The following is a 24,080-nucleotide window of genomic DNA, read 5'->3' on the forward strand; positions in this document are numbered from 1 at the left end:
TATTTTTGCTTTCTATTTACCATGGCTTTCCTTCATTGCTTTGGTTTTTCTTTCCTGTTTTCTATTGGAATTACAGCTCTCGTTTTCTCTCTAGTGATTTGCGGCCTAGTCTTTCAGTGGTTAACCTTCAATTTTTAACACGCATATTCAACAAGGTATAAAGTTAGTATCTCTATCCTTTCCCAGATCAAGGATTTTATAACACTTTAGCCCTGATTCCTCCCACTTTTCCAACTTTATTCTCTAGAATATTCATTTTACCTTATTTCTAGCCCTCTCCCAAAGCAGTCATCATTTAAATTACTTACACCCAACATAAACTCAGCTTTACCAACTTGTTTACAACTTGTTTGTTCATCGATATTTCTTGTATCCTACTCTTCTCGGGTGGCTGATGTTAATGATGGTTTCTCAGGAAAATGAGATTTCAGGTGATATTTTCGTTGAGAGTTTTTTGGCCTTCTATATACATATATATATTAATAAGCAGGTATTATAAAAGCATTAAAAAATAAACCTATCTTCAAACTGGAAAAAAATCAACCTAATGTCCGTGTATAAACACTTAAACAGAGAAAAAATAGCATATTTCAGTGTTCCTGTTAAAAGGAAAAAAGTTAAAGTAAAAATATCTCAAAGTGTAACATTCTTGAGGGAAGGTGGGTGTGAAAAAGGATAATCTGCTTACATTATGCATGACTATTTTCAAACATTTCGGACTAGACAAAGGCACAGGCTTCCAATGAAGAAAAATGGGCTTCTGGGGATTTAAGATCATATTTGACCTGAGTGTAAATAACATTTTGGTTTTCTTCCTGCCAAAATCATGTTCTGGGGTTGAGGTCATACAGGAAAAGAATGAAGTCAATGGTAGAAAGCTCCCCACGTAGCAATTTTTATGTGTCCAGTACTAGAGTCCAGGTGTCAAAGAAGTCTGGAAATGTGAGAAAATAACTTTTTATTGTTGTTTTTTTCAGATAAATGGTCATATCTCTAGCTTTAAATATAGAAGTACTTTGCCCACAAACATGTCTGAGGTTGAAAGAAAACATGTTAAACATATTATTTGAAAACATAACTAGTTATTGTTTGAAATTTTTTCTTGCAGCATTATTTACGATAGCCAAGACATGGAAGTAACCTAAGTGTCAATTGATGGATGAATGGATAAAGAAAATGTGGTATATACACAATGGAATATTACTCAGCCATAAAAAAGAAGGAAATCCTGCCATTTGCAACTACATGGATAGACCTGGAGGGCATTTTGCTAAGTTAAATAAGTCAGACAGAGAAAGACAAATACCATATAATCTCACTTATATGTAAAATAAACAAAACAAAACCCAAACCCACAGATTACAGAGAACAAATTGGTGGCTGCCAAGGGCTGGGAGTGGGGGCTGGGCAAAGTGGGAGAAGGGGGTCAAAAGGCACAAACTTTAAACTTTCAGTTATAAAATAAGTAATAGGGATGTAATGCACACCATGGTTAATAATTAATAATACTGTGTTGCATATTTGAAAGTTGCTGAGAGAGTAGATCTTAAAAGTTCTCATCACAAGAAAAAAATTTTAGTAACTGTGTGTGGTGATGGATTTTAACTAGACTTGTGCAGAACATTTTGCAATGTATACAAATATTGACTCATGTTGTACACCTGAGGCAAACATGATGTTACATGTCAGTTATATCTCAACTTTTTAAAAAAGATAGGGAATTCCCTGGTGGTCCAATGGTTAGGACTCTGCACTTTCATTTCTGAGGGCGTGGGTTCGATCCCTGGTTGGGGAACTAAGATCCCACAAGCCACACACACACCCCCCACAAAAAAAAAAAAAAAAAGAAAAGAAAGATAAATTGAGCAATATATTAAATATGTTCAAGAAAGTAAAACACTACAATAACTTGTGATCACAACAATCACCAACAACAGGGTCTTGGCAGATATAAGAGTCTTCCAATTATATGTAAATGTCTAGTACCTCTTATCCTATTTTATTCAATAAAAATATATATGTTTTATTAAAAGAACTTCAAATTCACTTGACTTTACATAAAAATAATTTGTATATTTGATTATTATTAGACATGATTTTCTGCACATCTCACAAATGTGAGCTCTAGACCCATGAAATGCATTAGAATTAGTGAGATTCATGATTTTGTTTTATTGCCTGACAATGACTTGGTTTAAATAGAAGAAAAAATTTTTTTCTTTGTTTCAACTTTTTAAACACCTATTTAATTTTGTTTCATTATGGTTCATACTTAGCTAATTATTTTACGCTATTAATTAAGAAAGGGAACAAATAGTTTAATTCAGAGCTCAGATCATAATACCAAATACTCATTCTAGCAGCAATGAGGCAGTTCCCACCCTTCTTGCTGTCTTAAACTTTACATTTGCTCAGATACTAATATTACTGCTAAAGTCAGGAGCTGAGAAAGAGCTAGGAGGGGAAGAGAAAATGTTAGATAAGGCAAAGTGACGGCTTTAAAGGGAAGTGAGAGAAAAGGCAGTCAAAATTGAAAAAAGATCCCTGAGTTTATAATTAATTTACATATATACTTCTGTGGTTTGCCAAGTGATTTGGTGTGACTACCTAAGTTTAATTAGCATACAATCTCAGAATGAAAACTCTGTAAGACAAGGCTTCACTTAGATTTGATGGATATTCAGAAAATCACTCTCATTCACATCTTTGTCATCATCACCCTGCAAAAATGTTAATGAGGGAAAACAATTCCAAGTTCACACATATAATCCCAAAACTTATGCTTACAAGAGAAAACCTGATTTTGTGAATATAGGTTCAAGGTCAATGCCGTACCTAAGCTTCAACCAAGTCTGAAGAAAGGGTTTAAAGACTCATATTAGCAAGCAACACTTAAAGTGAAATACAGACTTTTCACTTAAATCATTGTGAGTTCATGTGTCTTTAAAGGGAATACATAGAATTTATGTAATGTCAAATTATAAAAGAACTGCTAAGAAGTTCAAGGGAGCAGAAACACTTTTCAATATAGCTTGATATGATACCTATGGTAGTCACCTGGAAATTTCCAAACAAGCCTGAGATATCTCTGAATTGATTTCCTAAACAAAAAGGTAATAATTGATTTTAATAATAATATAGACAATTTAATTTTATTTTAATCAATAATATTGATTTTAATAATTTCCTTCCAGAAGTCTCACAAAGTATTATGACACCTAATTTTTCTAAACTAAGTACCCCAGTTATATACTGCTTTAGGTTCACTCCTACTTATGTAGCCACTCCAGTAAAATAGGATGGATTTTATTTATGACAATTTATCTGGAGAAATGCCTCTTTCCCTGTACTAAGTGCTTAGAGTAATACAGAACACAGCTGTTTTCTTTCTTCAGTGTCCGGTTAATCAGGATTAAATACACACACGCACATACACACACATGCACACACACACGTTTTGCACAGAGAAGAAAACATATTACACAATGTCCTCAGCTGAGCAGAGCAGAAGACTTCATAACTGTCCCTGACTATTACTTAAGAGGAGGCTCAAGAAGGCTCAGTAACAACTGCCGTAACTATTCATAAATGCCACGAAATGGTTAGAGATCAAGTTCATAGCACTGACCTTCATCCTACATAATAAACTGTATTATTTCATTTATATTTGGCAAATCTGGTTACGGTGATTTTAGGCTTTGAAGAGACAATGATGGTGTTTCCCAGAGATCTTAATAGATATAATTTTAGAAGGGGTTCAAGTTTTATTTATACATTTTTTATTGTATCAAAATATACAGAACATAAAATGTACTATCTAAACCATTTTTAAGTGTACAATTCATTGGCATTAAGTATGTTCACAATGTTATGCAACCATCGTTACAACAGATAAAATTTTGTATAATGTGCATAGCATATATTTCAAACCCATGGTTATACAAATTTCTTAAGCAATGCAGACATTTGTATAAATTGTGTAAAAATCATAAATCAGGGGCAGTGTACACATGCAATTATAGTCAGTCTGATGCCTTAATTATTCAATTTTTTCACAACTTCCTCACTTTTACTGTAAAGTTGTCTGTAGCTCAAAATTTTCTGCAATCTTTTCAATAAAATTAGTAATATCACTTACAGAACATGAATTTCAGAACATGCTTTTCCACATTTATTCAACTGATAGGGTTTTTCTCATGATGAATTCTTTGCTGCTTCAGTAAAAGGCTAATTTTAAGTTTTCCCACATTTACAAAGCTCCCTTGTTTTTATGACTTCTTTGATGGAGAATAAGATGTGTCTTCTAGTTAAAAGATTTCGCACATGTGTTGCATTTATTTTGTTGCTCTGCTGTGAGTTGAGTAATGTTTAAGGAGATGTGATCTCTTGATGAAGGCTTTGCCACATTCAGTGCACCCGTGGGGTTTCTCGCCTCTATGAATTCTCTGATGCATGACCAACACTGATGAGTCTGCAAAGGCTTTGCCACATTCTCTGCATCGGTATGGTTTCTCGCCTGTATGGATTCTGGAGTGTTTATAAAGGGATGAACTGTACCTGAAGCTTTTCCCACACTCCTTACATTCAAATGAGTTCTCGGGTGTGTGCGATTTCACATGCTGAGTAAAGGAAGAGTTCCAGGTGAATGATTTCCCACATTGACCACATTCATAAGGCTTCTCTCCAGTGTGGAGTCTCTGATGGACCACGAGTTGTGCTTTATGCGTAAAAGCTTTCCCACAATCACTGCACACAAAGGGTCTCTCTCCACTATGAATTTTTTGATGAGCTGCAAGGTGTCCCTTACTGTTAAAGGCTTTCCCACAGTCACTGCATTCAAAGGTTATTTTTTTCCTTGTATGCTTTTTTTCATGTCTAATGAGATGAGACTTCTTTTGGAAGGCTTTCCCACATTCACTGCACCCAAAGGTTTTTTTCCTTCTGTGCTTTTTTTCATGTCTAATAAGACACAACTTGTTTTTGAAGGCCTTTCCACATTCCTTGTATTCATGAGAGTTTTCTCTGATATAACTTTTATTATAACTAAGAAAGTATAAGTTAGGTTGCAAACACTTTCCATTTGATTCACATTTATGCTGTTTTTCTCTTGAAGAAATAAAATTTATATTCAGATTACAATTTTGGACTGTCTCATTGGTCAGTGTTTTCTTGAAGGTGAACATACCTTGGTTCAAAAAACTGTCTTTGCTTCCTTCTCCTTCCTGTCCCTCTAGCTCATCATCAAGTAAGCAGATAACTTCTAAAAAGGAGTAAAATGAAACATTCTCAGTTACTCCTTCCAATATCATGTAATAGAAAGAAATTTTTAAAGTCTATGTTTTAGGGCAAGGATGCCTATTCTGACCACTTCTAGTCAACATAGTACTAAAGTCCTAGCTAGACCAATTAGGTAAGAAAAAGAAACAAAAAACATCCAAATGGGGAAGGAAGAAGTAAAAGAATCTCTGTTCATTGATGACATGATCTTGTATTCAGAAAACCCTAAAGATTCCATGAAAAAACTGTTAGAACTAATAAATTCACCAAAGTTGTAGGATACAAAATCAACATACAAAAATCAGTTGTCTTTCTATACCCTAAAAGCAAACAATCTGAAAAGGAAATTAAGAAAACAATCCATTTACAATAGCATCAAAAAGAATAAAATAAACTTAACCAAGGAGATGAAAGACCTGTACACTGACAACTACAAAACACTTCTGAAAGAGATTAAAGAAAACACAAATAAATGGAAAGACATTTTCCATTTTCTGTGTTCATGGACTATTGTTAAAATGTCCCAAATGTACCCAAATGTATCTACAGATTCAGTGCAAGCCCAGTGGAATTTTTTGCAGAATTTGAAAAAGCAATTCTAGGGGCCTTCCCTGGTGGTGCAATGGTTAAGAATCATCCTGCCGGGACTTCCCTGGTGGCACAATGGTGAAGAATCCGCTTGCCAACGCAGGGGACATGGGTTCAAACCCTGGTCTGGGAAGATCCCACATGCTGCGGAGCAACTAAGCCTGTGTGCCACAATTACTGAGCCTGCACTCTGGAGCCTGCGAGCCACAACTACTGAGCCCATGTGCCACAACTACTGAAGTCCACGTGCCTAGAGCCCATGCTCTGCAACAAGAGGAGACACCCCAATAAGAAGCCCGCGCACTGCAACGAAGAGTAGCCCCCGCTCGCCACAACTAGAGAAAGCCCGTGCACAGCAATGAAGACCCAATGCAGCCAAAAATCAATAAATAAAATAAATAAATTTATATATATATAAAAAAGAAGAATTCACCTGCCAATGCAGGGGACAAGGGTTCGAGCCCTTGTCTGGGCTCGCACAGCAACAAAGACCCAATGCAGCCAAAAATAAATTTAAAAATAAATTAATTAACTAAAAAAAAAAGAAAAGAAAGAAAAAGCAATTCTAAAATTCATATGGAACCACGAAGGACTCCCAAGAGCCAAAACAATCTTGAGAAAGAACAATGCAGCAGCTCTCACATTTCCTGTCTTGAAACCACATCACAAAGTTACAGTAATCAAAACTGTACTTTATGGTACTGGCATAAAGACAGACATATAGACCAACAGAAAAGAATAGAGATCCCAGAAGTAAGCCCACACGTATATGTTCTTCAAGAAGTGTGCCAAGACAACACAATGGGGAAAGAATAGTTTCTTCAACAAATAGTGCTGGGAAAACCAGATACCCACATGTAAAAGAGTGAAATTGGACCCCAATCTTACACGACAAACAAAAATCAACTCAAAATGTATTAAAGACTTAAACATAAGATCTGAAACTATAAAACCCCTAGAAGAAAAGATAGGGGAAAACTTCAGAATATTGGTGCTCACAATGATTTCTTGGATAGGGAACCAAAAGCACTGACAACAAGAGCAAAAATAGACAAGTGGTACTACAGCAAACTAAAAAGTTTCCATCAAGAAAAGGAAACAATTAATAGAGTGAAAAGGCAACCTACAGAATGGGAAAAAATATTTTAAAAACATATATGGGATAAGTCGTTAATATCCAAAATATATAAGGAACACTTACAACTCAATAGCAAAAAACGGGCAAAGAACTTTAATGGACATTTCTCCAAAGGAGACATACAAATGGTCAACAGGTATATGAAAAGATGCTCAACATCACTAATCATCAGGGAATTGCAATTCAAAACCACAATAAGATATCACCTCACACCTGTTAGGATGTCCATTATTAAAAAAATAATAATAATAACAAGTGTTGGCAAGAATGTGGAGAAATTAGAACTCTGGTACACTGTTGGTGTGCATGTAAAATGGTACAGCCACTATGGAAAACGGTATGGAGTTTCCTCAAAATATCAAAAATTGAACCACCATATGATCCAGCAATCCCACTTCTGGGTATTTATCCAAAAAATTGAAAACAGGGTTTCCTAGAGATATTAGCACTCCTGTACTCACTGCAGCATTATTCGCAATAGCCAAGAGTTGGAAACAATCTAAATGTCCACTGACAGATGAATGGATAAAGGAAATATGGTATATACATACTTTAAAAAAGAAGGAAATCCTTCATATGCTATAACATGGATGAACCTCAAGGACATTAGGCTAAGTGAAATCAGCTAGTCACAGAAGGACAAAAACTGCATGATAGCACTTACATAAGGTATTTAAAATAGTCAAACCTATATAAGCAGAAAGTAGAGTAGTGGTTGCCAGGGGCAGGGAGGAGTGGGAAATGGCAAGTTGTTCAATGGGTTTAGAATTTCAGTCCTGCAAGATGAGGAAGTTCTAGAGATCCCCTGTACACCAATGTGCATACAGTTAACCATATTGTACTATACACTTAAAAGTTTGCCAATGAGGGTAAGTTTCATATTATGCATTTTTTTCTACCACACACATGCAAAAAGTCTCTGGTTTCAGGTCTAGTCTCCCATTCTGGACTACAAAACGAAAAAGAAATCTGTATTTGTCCTGCCCTGGGCATTAAGAAGAAACTGCTGAAATGGAGGCTTCCATTGAAATGGAGAACAAGTAGTTTTTTCTATTTATAAATATGACTTTCCATTCTGTGAAAGATGGTAAAACAGGTACAAAGTAATGTTATAACAGTGACAAAGAAAGTTAAAAAGGGCTCTTAACAAGGATGCAGAGTAGCTCTGAGAATGGGGAGAGCCATTTCAGAGGAATGAATGAGGAGGGTAACCAGGGGAACAAGGAGATAAAGGCATTCTGAGAAATGAGAAGAGCTAGACTGGGTTGGGGAAATTTGACCAGAGTCAAAATCTACAACATCTAAGAATTAAGTTATCCTGTTAGGATGCTACCGAGTCTCCTTCACACACTTCTCCTTCTCCTTCCTCATCCTGCACACAACCACCAAAGAACTGTCAAGCCATTAACTCCCTTTTACCTATAGGCACTTTCCTATATCCTCTCTAGCCACCCAAGCCACAGTTGAGGACTATTTGTAGAAAGTTCTCCAACTCCACTTCTAGCTAGGATTCATTCTCCAATGCCTACACATACCCAGGAACACAGAGGCTCAGCAGAACGTTGAAAGGAGACCAGATGTCAATTATTTTGCTTCTATCATCAGTTATTTCTATTACTTGATAAGAATTTTTCCTGATAAATAATCCTTTTTTTTTTATAACCTCTTTCAACCTTCCAGATGTACTAGCCTCCAAAACTCTGCTTTGCCCTGACACCACACTCTTTAACTCAAATTTCACATTTTGGTTTCCACACATACAGATTCCATTATTTCTAAGGATCTGAACCATAAGACTGCTAGGCTTTACCAGCTTTTGCCTTTATATACTGTGTGGTTAAGAAAGTTAACTCTGACTACTGTTACTATGGTGCCACACCGTGTCCAAAACAACATAATCACCGCTCAAAACCCTACAAATGCTAAGTCCACTGATATAATAATGTTAGGGAAAATGGAGGAGAAGGCAATTCTTCACTGTTTCTGAGATTGCCTTCCATCAAGGGAGAACCTTATTAGTGTAACAATTTAGACTCTTACCTCATTCCTTATTTCTCAAATAAACACAATCTGATTACATTATTAGAAACAGATGTATGGAAAGATCTGCCACCATGTTGAGGAGGGAAGAAGAATGAGGATTCTAGGGTCTGAGAGAACCAACAAGCACTTCGATGGAACAGGCAGCACGAGGAGCCAGAGCGGAGAGGAAGGACATCCTCCCACACAAGAGCTGAGAAACAGAAAGAGCGGCCACGTGGAAGAGTGGAAGTGAAGGTGTCACCTGGGGATCTGAGGATGTTGTGTCAGGTGTACCCAGTCACTTTCAAAGGTGTGTGGTTTTAAGAGGTGCTTCCTGAAAAGTATTTCAGAGGTGCCTGTCCCTCACTCACCAACTGGGATCTCAGTTCCAGAGACTCCCATCTACCTGTTTTCTCTGACTCACCTGGAGAGCGCCAACGTGGGTTCTCTCCCTCCACCATCCATGGCTCTTGTCCTTGCTCCACCTTGAAGATCACTTTTGTTTTGGTGACTGGACACCCTGCTCATGGGAAACAACACAGAACTGGGGACAAAGTGCTAGGAACAAACGACTACCTCATAATTTGGGTTTGCCTCCTGGAGTCTTAGGGCCTGTGAAGAAAGAAAAGACCCTTCTTCATTTGGGAGGCAGAAGCATTAAACATATTACCTGATCCCCAAAGGGGATTATGAATCTTTGACCGGACTAAACTGGTGGCGCAGTGGTTAAGAATCCGCCTGCCAATGCAGGGGACAAGGGTTCGAGCCCTGGTCCGGGAAGATCCCACATGCCGAGAAGCAATGAGGCCCGTGCACCACAACTACCAAGCCTGCTCTCTAGAGCTTGCAGCCGTAACTACTGAGCCCATGTGCCACAACTACTGAAGCCCACGCGCCTAGAGCCCGTGCTCTGCAACAAGAGAAGCCACCACAATGAGAAGCCCACGCACCACAACGAAGAGAAGCCCCTGCTCGCCACACTAGAGAAATGGAAAGCCCGCACGCAGCAAAGAAGACCCAACACGGCCATAAATAAACAAATAGAAATAGCAAAAACAAAGAAAAAGATTCTTTGACCACTAAAATTCAGGGTCAAACTTACTAATGTTTCAGAATGTTCACAGGTTTCTCAAGTCTTAAAGGAAGGGTACTATTAGTATATCCTGAGTTACACAGGGAAGTTGTCCTTACCCACTGAGATGAGGTTTCTAAAGTTCTCCAGCATCACATCCCAATACAGCTTCCTCTGAGAATATCCCAGCAGCTGCCACTCCTCCAGGGTGAAGTCCACGGCCACATCCTGGAATGTCACTGATCCCTGTAATAGTACATTCATCTTCGACCTGAAGTGAGCACCACTGGGGCACGTGGAGGGGATTCTGACCAATTCCTCTAATTATGTTCATATGTTCAGAGTTTGCAGTAAGTTACCTAGAGTAACTAAAAACTGTGTACTTGATTTAGAATTAAAATTTGTGATAGAAGAAAATCATATTAAAACTGTCCCACTGGGCTTCCCTGGTGGCGCAGTGGTTGAGAGTCCGCCTGCCGACGCAGGGGACACAGGTTCGTGCCCCAGTCTGGGAAGATCCCGCGTGCCGCAGAGCGGCTGGGCCCGTGATCCATGGCCGCTGAGCCTGCGTGTCCGGAGCCTGTGCTCCACAACGGGAGAGGCCACAACAGTGAGAGGCCTGCGTACCACAAAAAAAAAAAAACTGTCCCACTATATACATATACACACATACGTATATATACATACTTATACACACATATATATGGAGAGAGGGAGAGGAAGAGAAGGAATAAGATAATACTAAGTTCACTGAGCATTGTCTTGGCCTCATGTGTTCTGCTTATACAAAGGGACACTGAAAAACAGTCATATGAAAACGGCTACTCATTTATGACAAATCATCAAATTTTTTTCTTTCATGATAAGTACCAAGAAAATCTTTATCTATGGAATTGTTATACCTTATTCTCTAGGTCATGGCCAATAACTTCACTGATTGGGTATCCTGTTTTTATGACTGCCAAGATTAAGCATAAATTTGCATCTCAACATTACAAAGTATGTGCAGACCCTATGGCCTCTATATCAATTTTCTAATTTTTCTTCAATTTAAATTTCAATCTATATTTTTCCCATTTATATTCTTACCTATTAATACTTTTCCACTTTAATATATGGAGCTTTACAAGTCACTTCAAATTCACCAGAAAGCAAAGTGGAATTTGAATGAATAAATGGATGGATAGACGTATGGATGGATGGATATCTTGCCTGGAAGTTGGTCGCTTTCTGTGGCTCATGAGAAAGGACACCGATCTACGAAAACAAGACAGGGGGAGTCCCCTGCCTTTCCAGCCTAGAAATAAGTACCTATGTGCCAGCTACAAAAAAGGCTACTGGGGGAAGAATGACCTGTCAAACAAGCAGGGAAGTCCATGTTATATAGAAAGATCAACTTGTCCACTTTTAATCCTGATATGATCACAGGAAACTTGGATAAGGATGGTCTCTCTTGGGTAGATGTATACATTTCTGCCCATTGATCTATTACAATTTATTGTTAATTTCTGATCTAGTGATTTCTTTTCTCCCAGAAACTTATCCCAAAGAAATAAAAATTGATGGATATGAAGATTAAAAGCCTGAGTTCTAGAGCCAGGCAACTGAGTTCAAATTCAGCTACTCCACTTACTAGCAGCAATGACCCTCAGAAAGTCACTTAACTACTCTATACCTCAGTTTTCTTATCTGCAAAATGCTGATAATAGTACACACATCATAGGATTTTTATGAGGATTAAATAAGTGAATACATGGAAACCACTCAGAACAATATGTAGTAAGCACTCAATAAGACTGTGACTATTTTTAAAAATAAAAAAGGGGAGAAAGGGAGAGATGAAAAATGTTTTTATATCATTGCTTATAATATGAAAACACAGACAATAGCTTAAATGTCCATTAACAGTGTTGATTAAAAAAAAAGATGCTGTAGAAAGATATTGCTTTGGAAAAAGGTTCCATTTATATTTGTAGGTGAAAAAAGTACGTTAAAATATATAACATGGGGGCTTCCCTGGTGGCGCAGTGGTTGAGAGTCTGCCTGCTGATGCAGGGGACACGGGTTCGTGCCCCGGTCTGGGAAGATCCCACATGCTGCAGAGCAGCTGGGCCCGTGAGCCATGGCCACTGAGCCTGCGTGTCTGGAGCCTGTGCTCCGCAACGGGAGAGGCCACAATAGTGAGAGGCCTGCGTATCGCAAAAAAAAAAAAAAAAAAAAAAAAAAAAAAAAAAAATATATATATATATATATATATAAAACATGATCCTCCCCTCCCCTTTTAAAAGAATATGTATGCAGATACAGAGACACACAAGCTTGGTGGTCTCTGCAAATAAATAAGAGCTATTTACCAAAATGTAAATAATTGTTATTTAGGGTTGTAAAGACAGCAGAATCATATGTAACTTCTATTTTATTTTTTTACATATTTGTACTTTCTAAGTGTTTATACTGTATTATTTTTTCAAATACATACATATACACATACATGTAAATATATACAGTTTAAAAATATACATGTAAAATTTAAACAAAGGTCTATAATGCCCTACAACATCTTGGTTCCACCTCTTCTAACCTCATCTGCTTCAATCCTTCAAGCACCCTCCTATAGTCACTCTGATCAGACATTCAGCTTTCTTGCTCTTCCTCCAAAATACCAAGGATGATTACTCAGGATCTCTGCACATCTCTTCTGCCTGGGCTGTTCTCCCACAGGGAAAAATCGAGATACTGCACAGCTCACTCTCTAAATTCCTTCAGGTCTCTGCTTACAGGTCACTTAGCAGTGAGGCTTTTCTTGACAACCTCAGATAAAAGAGCTTCCTCCCTCATGGTCACCACCACTCTGTACACCCTTACTCTGTCTTTTTCTCCATTGCACCTACTATCAAATGACAGATTGTGTATCTGTTTGATTTTTGTTTCTCTACCTCCATGAAAAACATAGATTCTATTTTGCTCACTGTGGTGCACCAAGTACCAGAATGGTGTTTGGTCCACAACAGACGCTCAGCAAATATTTGCTGAATGACTCAAACTCCTTGTTACATGTTTTCAAAAGAAACTTATTAAGCAACTTTGGTCCAGCTGAACTGTGATGCAGAGGACTTCCCTGGCAGGCGAGTGGTTAAGACTCCACGCTTCCACTTCAGGGGGCACCCGTTCAATCCCTGGGCAGGGAACTAAGATCCTGCATGCCGCTGCAGTGTGGCAAAACTTTTTTTAATTTTTGTTATTTTTATTTTTGGCTGCACTAGGTCTTCGTTGCTGCCCGTGGGCTTTCTCTAGTTGTGGCGAGTGGGAGCTACTGTTCATTGCGGTGGCTTCTCTTGTTGCAGAGCATGGGTTCTAGGCACGCAGGCTTCAGTAGTTGTGGCACAGGGACTCAGTAGTTGTGGTGCACGGGTTTAGTTGCTCCGCGGCATGTGGGATCTTCCCGGACCAGGGCTCGAACCCGTGTACCCTGTATTGGCAGGCGGATTCTTAACCACTGCACCACCAGGTAAGACCCGTGGCAAAACTTCTGAACTGTGATGCAGGAAAAAGAACAGTCTGGGAATTGAAGACTGGATTTCAGGCCTGACTCAGCCACTAACAAGCTGTGGGATTCTAGCACTCAATTGCCATCTCCTTAAAATGAAGAGCAGAACCAGAAGACTCCGAAAAGTCCTTCTAGCATCTTGAGGCTGTGATTACTCTGTAAACTAGTTCTGCATTTAGGTAAGGGGAGAAAGGGAATCAGCATAACCCCAAAGGGCAAATATAACAACTAAAATAGTTAAGGAGCCAGCTTAATTGTAAAGGAATCAATGAGAAAGGAAACGCACTGGCGTGAATGTGTGTTTGTGAGAGCCTGAGAGAGAGAGAAAGAGAGAGGGGGACTCAATAAATGTGTTTAGGAAAGCAGCAGAATTTCTTCTGTAGTAGCTCTTGATTCTTCTTTCCCTTGACCATACCCTCATTCTCCTCCTGTGAGTTTCATTTTCCTGTGGAGCCTGACCACATAAAGCCATACTTCATTTTCTGTAATTCTCACCTCTCTCCTCAAACATTTGGGACAACACCTCCATAAACACAGTCCTTGATGGTACTTACATGTAATGCCATGAGTCAAGCCCTACTCTCACTAGATAGTAGAGACAGAAGTTGATTCTTGTCTCAACTGAAATGGGGTAAAAATGTCACAGGTCAGGAGAGCCTCTTCCCGGGGTTAATCTGATGGAGAAGCAACACTCCTTCAACAGGAACCTTCACGTTGGGCCGCGATTCTTTAAACTCACCATCCTGTGGCCCTAGGTTGGCTTTTTGTAGATTTTAACCAGTGCCGCTGGAAACGGAAACAGGCAGGAATACGCAAGAGGGACCCTCAGGTTCAATTACACAGTCTTCCTGCAGAGATACCAAGAGTTCTCTCAATAACAATGATCACAAGTTGAAGTTCATTTAGCATTCACTCCTCAAGAAGAATACAAACTAACTCTTTGTTTTAGGCAAAGTACTATGTTGCAAAAATAATGAAATTTGGGTAAAATGGCACTGAGTTTGAATACTCGCTCCTCCACTAACTAGCTGTGTGATTTGAAGCAGCTTCATACCTCCCTGTAAAACGATGACTACACTTACAAAGTCATCGTGATAAACAAATGCCAATACTTTAAAATAATGTGCTTAACAGTGTCTGGCACTGGCTGTATTGATTCTCTTCCCCGCCGCTTTGAAGGGGTTTACTGCCTTCGACGAGTCAAAAATCTTATGGAATGAGATGAGTTACGGTTCAACGCACAGGCGGGGGCTCCCTACGCGGGCCGCACTACCTACAGCACAGCAACTCAGATTGGCCCGCCACGCCCCAGCCAGACCTGAGCAGAAAGGAGCCCAGCCCTTACTCGGCTTCCTCTGAGCCAAATGCCCCCGCGCATAGGAGTTACCTACAATTTTGCTTTCTTCACATGAACTGAGAAGCCGGTCTCTGCTCTCCACCTGTCCCTCAAGCCCTTCTAGCTCACCCGCCGCTCAGTACTGAAACACGTGGAGGAACGAAAACACTTCCTGAGGTCCCCACTGCGCGTGTGCGGAAGTAGCGACCCACCCAGACCCTCCCCCCAGGGTTCTCTGAGGAAATCCACCAGAGACTACATTTCCCATAAGGCTCCTGGAGTTTATGTTCGTAAGGCCTCAGGGACTTCCTCTTCATCTAGCGGAGATTTCTAGTTTGATGTAGTTTGGGCTTCATGGAGAATCATATTGAAAGGAAACGTGTACGTAATTTTTACTGATTAATATAAACGTGACATATAGAAAACATATGCCATATAGACGTGGTAAATAGAAAACAGTAATTTATTTAAAGGAAGAGTTTCTTCTTTCATTTTATTTTTAAAAAGAATTAAACTTAGTAACACTGTAATAACATATCATCTGTAAATAGTTTTAAAATCTAAACTATGTAAATTAATATATTAGATCCCTGTTAAAAAGGTTTTTAGTTTCAGACAGCTTAGTTATGAGTATATTTCAAAGCTTTATTACAATCTAGCTGTAAGGGAACAGCAAGAGGGCAATTTCAAGTTTCACTCAGGGAAAAGAGTTTATATAGGAAAAGAGAAGGGTTACATAATCGTTGGCGAGCTATAAAAATGAGAGTGTATCTAACAGGCATCAGGTTGGGTGGATAACTAGTTTCTATAACAAGTCTTAATTCCATTAAAGTGATTTAGAAATTGCTTATCAGGAATGATCATTTTTTCCCAGAAGGAAGTAATGAATTATAGTATGCAAAAAAAAAACCCTTTCCCCAGACGAGGTTTGGGACAATTTCTCTTCTATAGGTTTCTTCAGACCTCTCTCCTCCACCCCTCAGCTCTCTCTCTCTCTCTTTTTTAAAAATTATTTTTTAATTTATTTATGGCTGCATAGGGTCATAGTTGCGGCACATGCGATCTTTCGTTGCGGCATTCGGGCTTCTCTCTAGTTGTGGCCCACAGGCTCAGTAGTTGTGGCACATGGGCTTAGTGGCCCTGTGGCATGTGGGATCTTAGTTCCCTGACCAGGGATCAAACTCACGTCCCCTGCATTGGAAGGCAGATTTTTAACCACTGGACCACCAGAGAAGTCCCTTTTTTTTCTTTTTTTTTTAATGTGTGTATACTGTCAGGCCTTATCGTAAGCATATATCTAATATTCATTCAACAAAAACATGTTGCCTGAGTTCCTGTTATATACCAGACATTGATTTGGGTATGGAGTAGTGAGCAAAACAGACAAAAATGCCTGCCTTGTGGACCTAATGTTCTATTTTATTAGATATTGATAAATGCTATGGAGAAAAATAGTGCAATGAAAGGGGATAGGCAGCAGTGGAGGGCTGCAGTTTTAAACAGAGTAGTCCAGGAAGGCCCCTCTTAGGAGATATTTGAGCAAAGACCTGAAGGAAATGAAGTTGCAAACTCATGCCAGATGAAAAAGGGTTTTAGGTAGAGAAAACAGCAAGAGCAAAGACCTGAAGCAGAAAGTGCCAAACACATTTAAGGAACAGCAAGGAGGGCCATGTACCTGGAGAAGGGAGAATAATAAAGAGGTAAGGAGGGGTGAGGGCCCAGACTGTGGAGGGACTTGTAATCAATGTAAGGACTTTAGCTTTTCCTCTGAGTGAAAATAGAGGCTTCTGGAGAATTTTGAGCAGAGGAGTGGCATGGTCTGACTCAAGTTTTAATATGATCACTCTGGCTGCTGTGTGGAGAATAAACTGGAGGAAAGCCAGGGTACAACCAGTTAGGAGGTCATTAGAATAATCAAGAAGTGAGATGATGATGGCTCAGACCAAGTAGTAGCAGAAGAGCTAGTGAGAAGTAGTTGCATTCAAGGTCTAGTTTGAAGGCAGACTCAATATTGATTTACTGTAGATCATATATAAGTTATGAGAGAAAAAGGAAACTCAAGGATGATTCCCACGTTCCAGATGTGAGCAAGTGAAAGGACGGAACTGCCATCAGATGAGATGGAGAAGGCTGCAAGAGGAGCATATCTAGGGAGAAGGAGAGAGAGCAGGACCTGTTTTGAACGTGTTTAGTTTGAGATGCCGATTAGAGAAAACCAGGTGGTGAAGTTGGACAAATACGCTTGAATTCAGGAGAGATGTCTATAAGAAATACATTTGGGAGATATCATTATATAGATAGACTTTGAAACCATCAGACAAATGGGGCTACCAATGAAGAGCATATAGAGAGAGAAGAGAAGAGGTCTGAGGATAGAGCCCTGGGATATTCCCAAGTTGAGAGTTTGTAGAGATGAGAAGGACTCAGCAGGGAGACTGAGAAGGAAAAATCAGTGAAGCAGGAGGAGAACCAGGAGAATGTGGCTGCTGTAAGCAACGTGGAAATAAATGCTTCACAGAGAACCGAGAGCTACATCGCGTCCTAAGCTGTTAATAATTAAGGCCGACGACTTGGTCATTGGATACAGCAAGTAGAATTTTATCGGTGACCTTTACCAGAACAGTTTCAGCAGAGTGGTGTAGGGGAAAGCCTATTTGGAATGAGTTTAAGAGAACATGACCTGAAAAGTCTAGATTGGGGAAATTTCAGTGAGACAAAGAGATGGTTTCTGTGGAAAAAAAAAAAATTCAAGAAGGAAAAGCAAAAGACAGAAGGGGAATGGGTAGATTAACAGAGTGCTAAAACTAGCACTTTGGTGAAAGTTTGATGAGGAACAGGATATTATTTCCCCTGAAAATTACTTAATTACCATTTTTCCCTTTGTAATTAAGTAATTAATTAAGGGAAAAATGGTAATTTTACAATGTAGAAATGTGGTGGATGCCACCCTAACCAAGTAATTAAAGTTAAAGTGACCAGTAATGGGAATTCCCTGGTGGCGCAGTGGTTAAGAACCCACCTGCCAATGCAGGGGACACGGGTTTGAGCCCTGGTCCGGGAAGATGCCACGAAGCAACTAAGCCTGTGGGCCACAACTACTGAGCCTGCGCTCTAGAGCCCGTGAGCCACAACCACTGAGCCCGCATACCACAACTACTGAAGCCTGTGCACCTAGAGCCTGTGCTCCTCAACAAGAGGAGCCACCACGATGAGAGGCCTGTGCACCGCAATGAAGAGTAGCCCCTGTTCTCCACAACTAGAGAAAGCCTGCGTGCAACAGCGAAGACCCACCTCAGCCAAATAAGTAAATAAATAAATAAAATTTTAAAATAAAATTTAAAAAAAGTAAGATCACCAGTAATAAGTTTGACATTGTGCCTCCTGACATGAAATACTAAGAATATCACTTACATGATATACTTGCCCAAATGCATAACTTGAATCTAATCATGAGGAATCATCAGACCAACCAAAACTGAGGGGCACTCTACAAAATAACTGGCCTGTACTCTCCAAAAATATCAATGTCATGAAAGACGTTGAAAGGCTGAGGAATTGTTCCAGCTTAAAGGAGTCTGAAGACATATGACAACTAAATACAATGGGTAATCCTGGTTTGGATCCTGGAGCAGAAAAAAAAAATTAAGAAAAACATTATTGGTTTAAATGCAATGTGGTATCTTGGATTGGATCCTAGATCAGAAAAAGGACATTTATTGAAAAACTAGTGAAATATGAATAAAATCTGGAATTTAGTTAATTGTGATAAACTGGTGTTGGCTTCTTAGTTGTGCTCTGGTAATAAAAGTTGTTAACTTTAGGGGCAATAGGTGAAGGATATATGGGAACTCTCGGTACTAGCTTTGAAACTTTTCTGTAAACCTAAAATTATTCCAAAATTAAAAATTTCTTTAAAAAAGAACAGTATTGAGACAATTGGGGAATTTTATGGATGATAGATTATAGTATTATACCAGTGGTAAATTTTTTTTATTTTGATCATTGAACTGTGGTCATATAACAGAATGTCCATGTTCAAAGGGGTGAAATGTTACTGGACATCTTCTCAGCCTCACTTCTTCCTTTTTTTTTTTTCTGCCCACAGCATGCAGCTTGCAGGATCTCAGTTCTCCAACCAGGGATTGAACCCAGGCCACTGCAGTGAAAGCCCAGAATCCTAACCACTAGGCACCAGGGAACTTCCTCTTCTTCCTTCTTTTGGTAACAGTCCCTATTTTTCTTTTGGGGGACTACTCTGCTCCTATTACATGAGATCTTGGTGGTAATGTAAATCAAGGTTTTCTGTGGTATCAATCTGTCTTTTCAGTGGTATGCACTAGCTCACTGGAAATAATACGCTTTTAGTTTTGCAAAGGAAATTACTAAAAGACTAAAGTGCTTCTAAAAAAATAAGAGACCATTGTTTCTTCCTCATCATAGGTGAGTTTAACACATTTGCAATTAATATTATTATTGATATGCTTTTATTTATTTCTACTTTTTTTTTTGCTTTCTATTTATTATATCATTTTCTGCAACTTTCACCTTTCCTGCTCTGTTGGATTTATGAAGTTTTCATTATTGCCCTCTTCAGATTTTTAAGTTACACATTATATTTCTAAGCTTTTCTAGTTACCCTTACTTTTTTTACACCTTTATAAAGCCTAACTCTCTTTTTCCAGAACTCAAGGACTCCTAAACTTAGATCTGCCTTTCTCACTTTTTCTGTTTTCTTCTTTTCATTATACTTTTTGTATTTCATTCTTAAAAATTAGCATATATGATATAATCAGAAAAAAATGAAGTTTCATTGGGGGAGAAAACGCCCTATCTTCCATCTGTGTATAAATAAAAGAGAAAGAAGGTATTTTTCAGTGATCTTTTTATAAAGTAAAAAAGGAAAGAAAATCTCAAGGTATGACAGACTCAGAGGTGGGAAAAATCGAGAGAGTTCTCATTTAGATTGTGTATGGCTGTTTCAGCCACAGAATACAAACAGACTAGGGAGTTCTGGGAATCTGAGATGTTTGGATGGAACTAAGCATAGTTTTGGTTTTCTTCTTGCCAAAATCTCGTATGGCCTAAGCCAATGAGCTCAGTGACAAAAACTCTCAAGGTGGCAGTTTATATTTGTCCAGTAAGGAAGTATATATATATATATTTTTTAAATTTTTGGCTGCATTGGGTCTTTGTTCCTGAGCGTGGGCTTTCTCTAGTTGCAGCAAGTGGAGGTTATTCTTTGTTGTGAACAGGCTTCTCATTGCGGTGGCTTCTCTTGCTGCAGAGCACAGGCTCTAGGCGCGTGGGCTTCAGTAGTTGTGGCACATGGGCTCAGTAATTGTGGCTTGTGGGCTCTAGAGCGCAGGTTCGGCAGTTATGGCGCATGGGCTTAGTTGCTACGCGGCATGTGGGATCTTCCTGGACCAGGGCTTGAACCCGTGTCCCCTGCATTGGCAGGTGGATTCTTAACCACTGCGCCACCAGGGAAGCCCAAGGAAGTATATTTTAACTTGCTCTACTGTATTCCTTCTTCCTCTTAAGGGAGTGAATTAATTTATGGAACCTAGATAACATACTTCCTGACATATTACAATTAAAATTCCCGTTTTATTCGCAGACCATCGCACACCTCTTGCCACCTCGACCTACACAGCTGCTCTTCCAAGGGGACCTCACATCATGCCGACAACAGTAGAGCTCCCTACTGCCTCCTAATATGTGTCCTCTTCCTGTAGCCTTACATAGTTTTGAGTTTCTCAGATGAGAAGCATGGGCATGGGAAGGGGAGATAGGATGGCAATGGAAAGCACTGAGTAGGGTAAAACAAGGATTTCATGTAGGAAATGAGAGAAAACTGTTGGGCTGCAAAAAAAAAGGCAAGTCCCGTGACTATACATACCTAAAGAATTCCCTGTGTGGCTGACAAATGGATTCTGAAGACAATTCCAAAAGAAAGAAGGTAACAGAAATTTTTGAAACTGCAAGAGTGTAACTAGTATGCCACCTCCTAAAACAACTGGGAAAGTGTTAAAGAAAAAAGGTATGCAGTGACATTTGTTAAAGATGACAAATGACAAGACAGACTTTACTCAGAACCAGTGTGATAGGTATAGGGACCACTGCCATGGGATTTTAGTTGGGGAGAGACTGCGCTCAACTCTGAATACACCATACACAAGTAGGAATTTATAGCTAAGGAGTAGGGTAGGGGGTCAGTGGGTGGAAAATTACTTTAGAGAAAACGGGTAAGGAGGGTTCTGGCTGAATCCGCCTAACAGGATTCCTGCTGAAGACAGGCCAGGGTGATCAGACATCACCTGAAGGATGATGGAGGATGAGGAACCTGATCAGATATTGAGGGTGGAGGGTTCTGGTTAAAATGACTTAGCAGGGTTCTTGCTAAAACTAGATTTTACAAGTAAGTGTGCAAGTGGGCCTCGGAAAGGTTCAGGAGCCTGACTAAGGTTTGGTTAAGCAACAAAGTCAGTAAATAATTTAGATCCTTAAGTGCTAGTATGCTTGTTCAAAAAAAAGCACTGTCATTCACTTATAATCATTACTCAGCATTACTCTTCAAAAAATGGACAACGAGGGCTTCCCTGGTGGCACAATGGTTGGGAGTCCGCCTGCCGATGCAGGGGACGCGGGTTCGTGCCCCGGTCTGGGAGGATCCCACATGCCACGGAGCGGCTGGGCCCGTGAGCCATGGCTGCTGAGCCTGTGCATCCAGAGCCTGTGCTCCGCAACAGGAGAGGCCGCAGCGGTGAGAGGCCAGCGTACCGCAAAAAAAAAAAAAAAAAAGGCCAATGAGAGAAAAACAATGTAATATAGTTGTAACTGAGCTTAAACTTGAAAAGGCTTGATTTCTGAATTTAGGTTCAAGCTGTTTTGTCACAACTCAAGAAAAGGCATAAAAGTTTTTTGACATTATCAAAGAATATTGTGAACAGCAGTAAAAACTGTAGCTTAAATAATGGTTGGGGCTTCCCTAGTGGCACAGTGGTTGAGAGTCCGCCTGCCGATGCAGGGGACATGGGCTAGTGCCCCGGTCCGGGAGGATCCCACATGCCGCGGAGTGGCTGGGCCCGTGAGCCATGACTGCTGAGCGTGCGCGTCTGGAGCCTGTGCAATGGGAGAGGCCACAACAGTGAGAGGCCAGCGTACCACAAAAAAAAAAAAAAAAAAAAGGTTGCTTCATCCTTTTAAGGGAATATGTGGAACTTACAAAATGTCACGTTCCAAAGTGAAGTTGCTGAGCAAAAAAAAAGTGCTCTTTTCAACTCGATTAATGCTGCCTGTGCTGTCACATGGTAAATTCCAGGCACCCCTAGGAGCAAAACCTGTATCAATTTCTTACAAGAAAACAAAAAATAGACCCCAAAGCTCACTCCCTGAAAGTTGCAAAGTATCATGACACTCTAGTTTATTAAAATGAAATGTAGATGATACCCTAGTTAACTACTACTTGAGCTATACTTATATCTTAGGTAAATACATCAATGAAAAAGAACAGGAATATTTGAAGGGCAAATGTTTTATTTACACACTTATTTAAATACTTCTTTTCCTCAACTGAGTACTTACTGTAATACAGAATACAACTGCTTTCCCCCTCTCAATTGGTATCTTGTTAAATTATACATATGTGTAATTCTATACATCTTTATAACAAGTTTGAGAATGAGATTCAGTAACACTGCCATACCCCTCAAAAGTGCCAGCAAATGGGTGCAAATATTACTGAAATTCATACTACATATTAAACCACATGTTTTCACTTGCATGTTACTGTTAGGATTGGAAGAAAAAAATGGTGAAATTTACTGCAGAAACTCTTAATAGATATAATTTAATATAATATAAACATATTTTTTACTCACACTTGCATAATTGTATAATTTGTTATAAGAATTAAAAATCAGAGATGGTAAATGTAGTTTTCACTGATTCCTTGATTGTTTAATTTATGCTTACTTTCCAAGCTCTATGTGCATTTATAAATTAACTTTTTCTGTGATCTTTTCTCTAAAAACTTTATTATCACTTGCAGAACATAATTGGCATTGTTTTTTTTAATGGGAATTTATTCTTCCAATTCATTCAGATTGGTGGATTTCTCCTCACCATAAATTCTCTACTTAATAAGGTTTATCAAATATTTAAAGTTTTCTCAGATTCATAAGTGAATATTACATATGAATTTTCTGATGTAAAATAAGATTTGACTTCTGGGAAAATGCTTTCCTACATTTGCTACATTCATAGGGCTTTTCTCCTGTATGAATTATCTGATGTCTGAGGAGGTGACACTTCTTGATGAAGGCTTTGCCACATTCAATACATCCATAAGGTTTCTCTCCTGTGTGAATTCTTTGATGAGTAACAAGCACAGAAGTGTTGCCAAAGGCTTTGCCACACACGATGCATCGATAGGGTTTCTCTCCTGTATGAAATCTAGAGTGTTTATAAAGGGATGAACTATACCTGAAGGTTTTCCCACATTCCTTACATTCAAATGAGTTCTCAAGTGTATGTGATTTCACGTGTTGAGTAAAGGAGGAGTTCCAGGTGAATGATTTTCCGCATTGACCGCATTCATAAGGTTTCTCTCCAGTGTGGAGTCTCTGATGGACCATGAGTTGTGCTTTATGTGTAAATGCTTTCCCACAATCACTGCACACAAAGGGTCTCTCTCCATTATGTATTTTCTGATGAGTTGCAAGGTGAGCCTTCCTGCTATAGGCTCTCCCACAGTCGTTGCATTCAAAGGGTTTTTTTCTTGTATGATTTTTTTCATGTCTAATAAAATGAAACTTCGTTTTGAAGACTTTCCCACATTCACTGCATTCATAAGAGTTTTCTCCAGTATAACATCTATTACAATTAAGTAAGTCTGAAGTAGGTTGCAAACTCTTCCTATATGACTTACATTTATATGATATTTTTCTTGTAGGATTAAGACTTGTGCTCATATTATAGCCATGAAGTCTCTTCACAGTCAGAATTTTATTGAACATGAACAAAACTGAATTCAAAAAATTGTCTTTGCTTTCCTGGTGCTTGTCTGATTCATCAATAAGTGGGCAGTCAGCTTCTAAAA

At 39.1% G+C, this 24,080-nt stretch overlaps 1 protein-coding gene across 16 annotated transcripts in view; it reads right to left on the minus strand.

Moving 5' to 3' along the window:
- Positions 1-3,826: 3,826 nt before the first annotated feature.
- ZNF684 (zinc finger protein 684) overlaps positions 3,827-24,080 on the minus strand; it is a 36,545-nt gene continuing 16,291 nt past the window's right edge. For 5 of the 16 annotated variants that reach the window (XM_049698067.1, XM_049698014.1, XM_049698015.1 and 2 more), the window contains one exon: positions 3,827-5,260. In XM_049698067.1, the coding sequence (XP_049554024.1) occupies positions 4,335-5,260 (926 nt within the window). In that variant the 3' untranslated portion in view covers positions 3,827-4,334. Of the gene's footprint in view, positions 5,261-9,449; positions 9,546-10,216; positions 10,344-14,383; positions 14,493-20,452; positions 24,075-24,080 lie in introns of those variants that run through there. The other 11 variants (XM_049698019.1, XM_049698053.1, XM_049698076.1 and 8 more) reach the window with 5 other exon arrangements.

This window comes from Orcinus orca, chromosome 1, assembly GCF_937001465.1.
Source record: "Orcinus orca chromosome 1, mOrcOrc1.1, whole genome shotgun sequence".
Taxonomy (NCBI): domain Eukaryota; kingdom Metazoa; phylum Chordata; class Mammalia; order Artiodactyla; family Delphinidae; genus Orcinus; species Orcinus orca.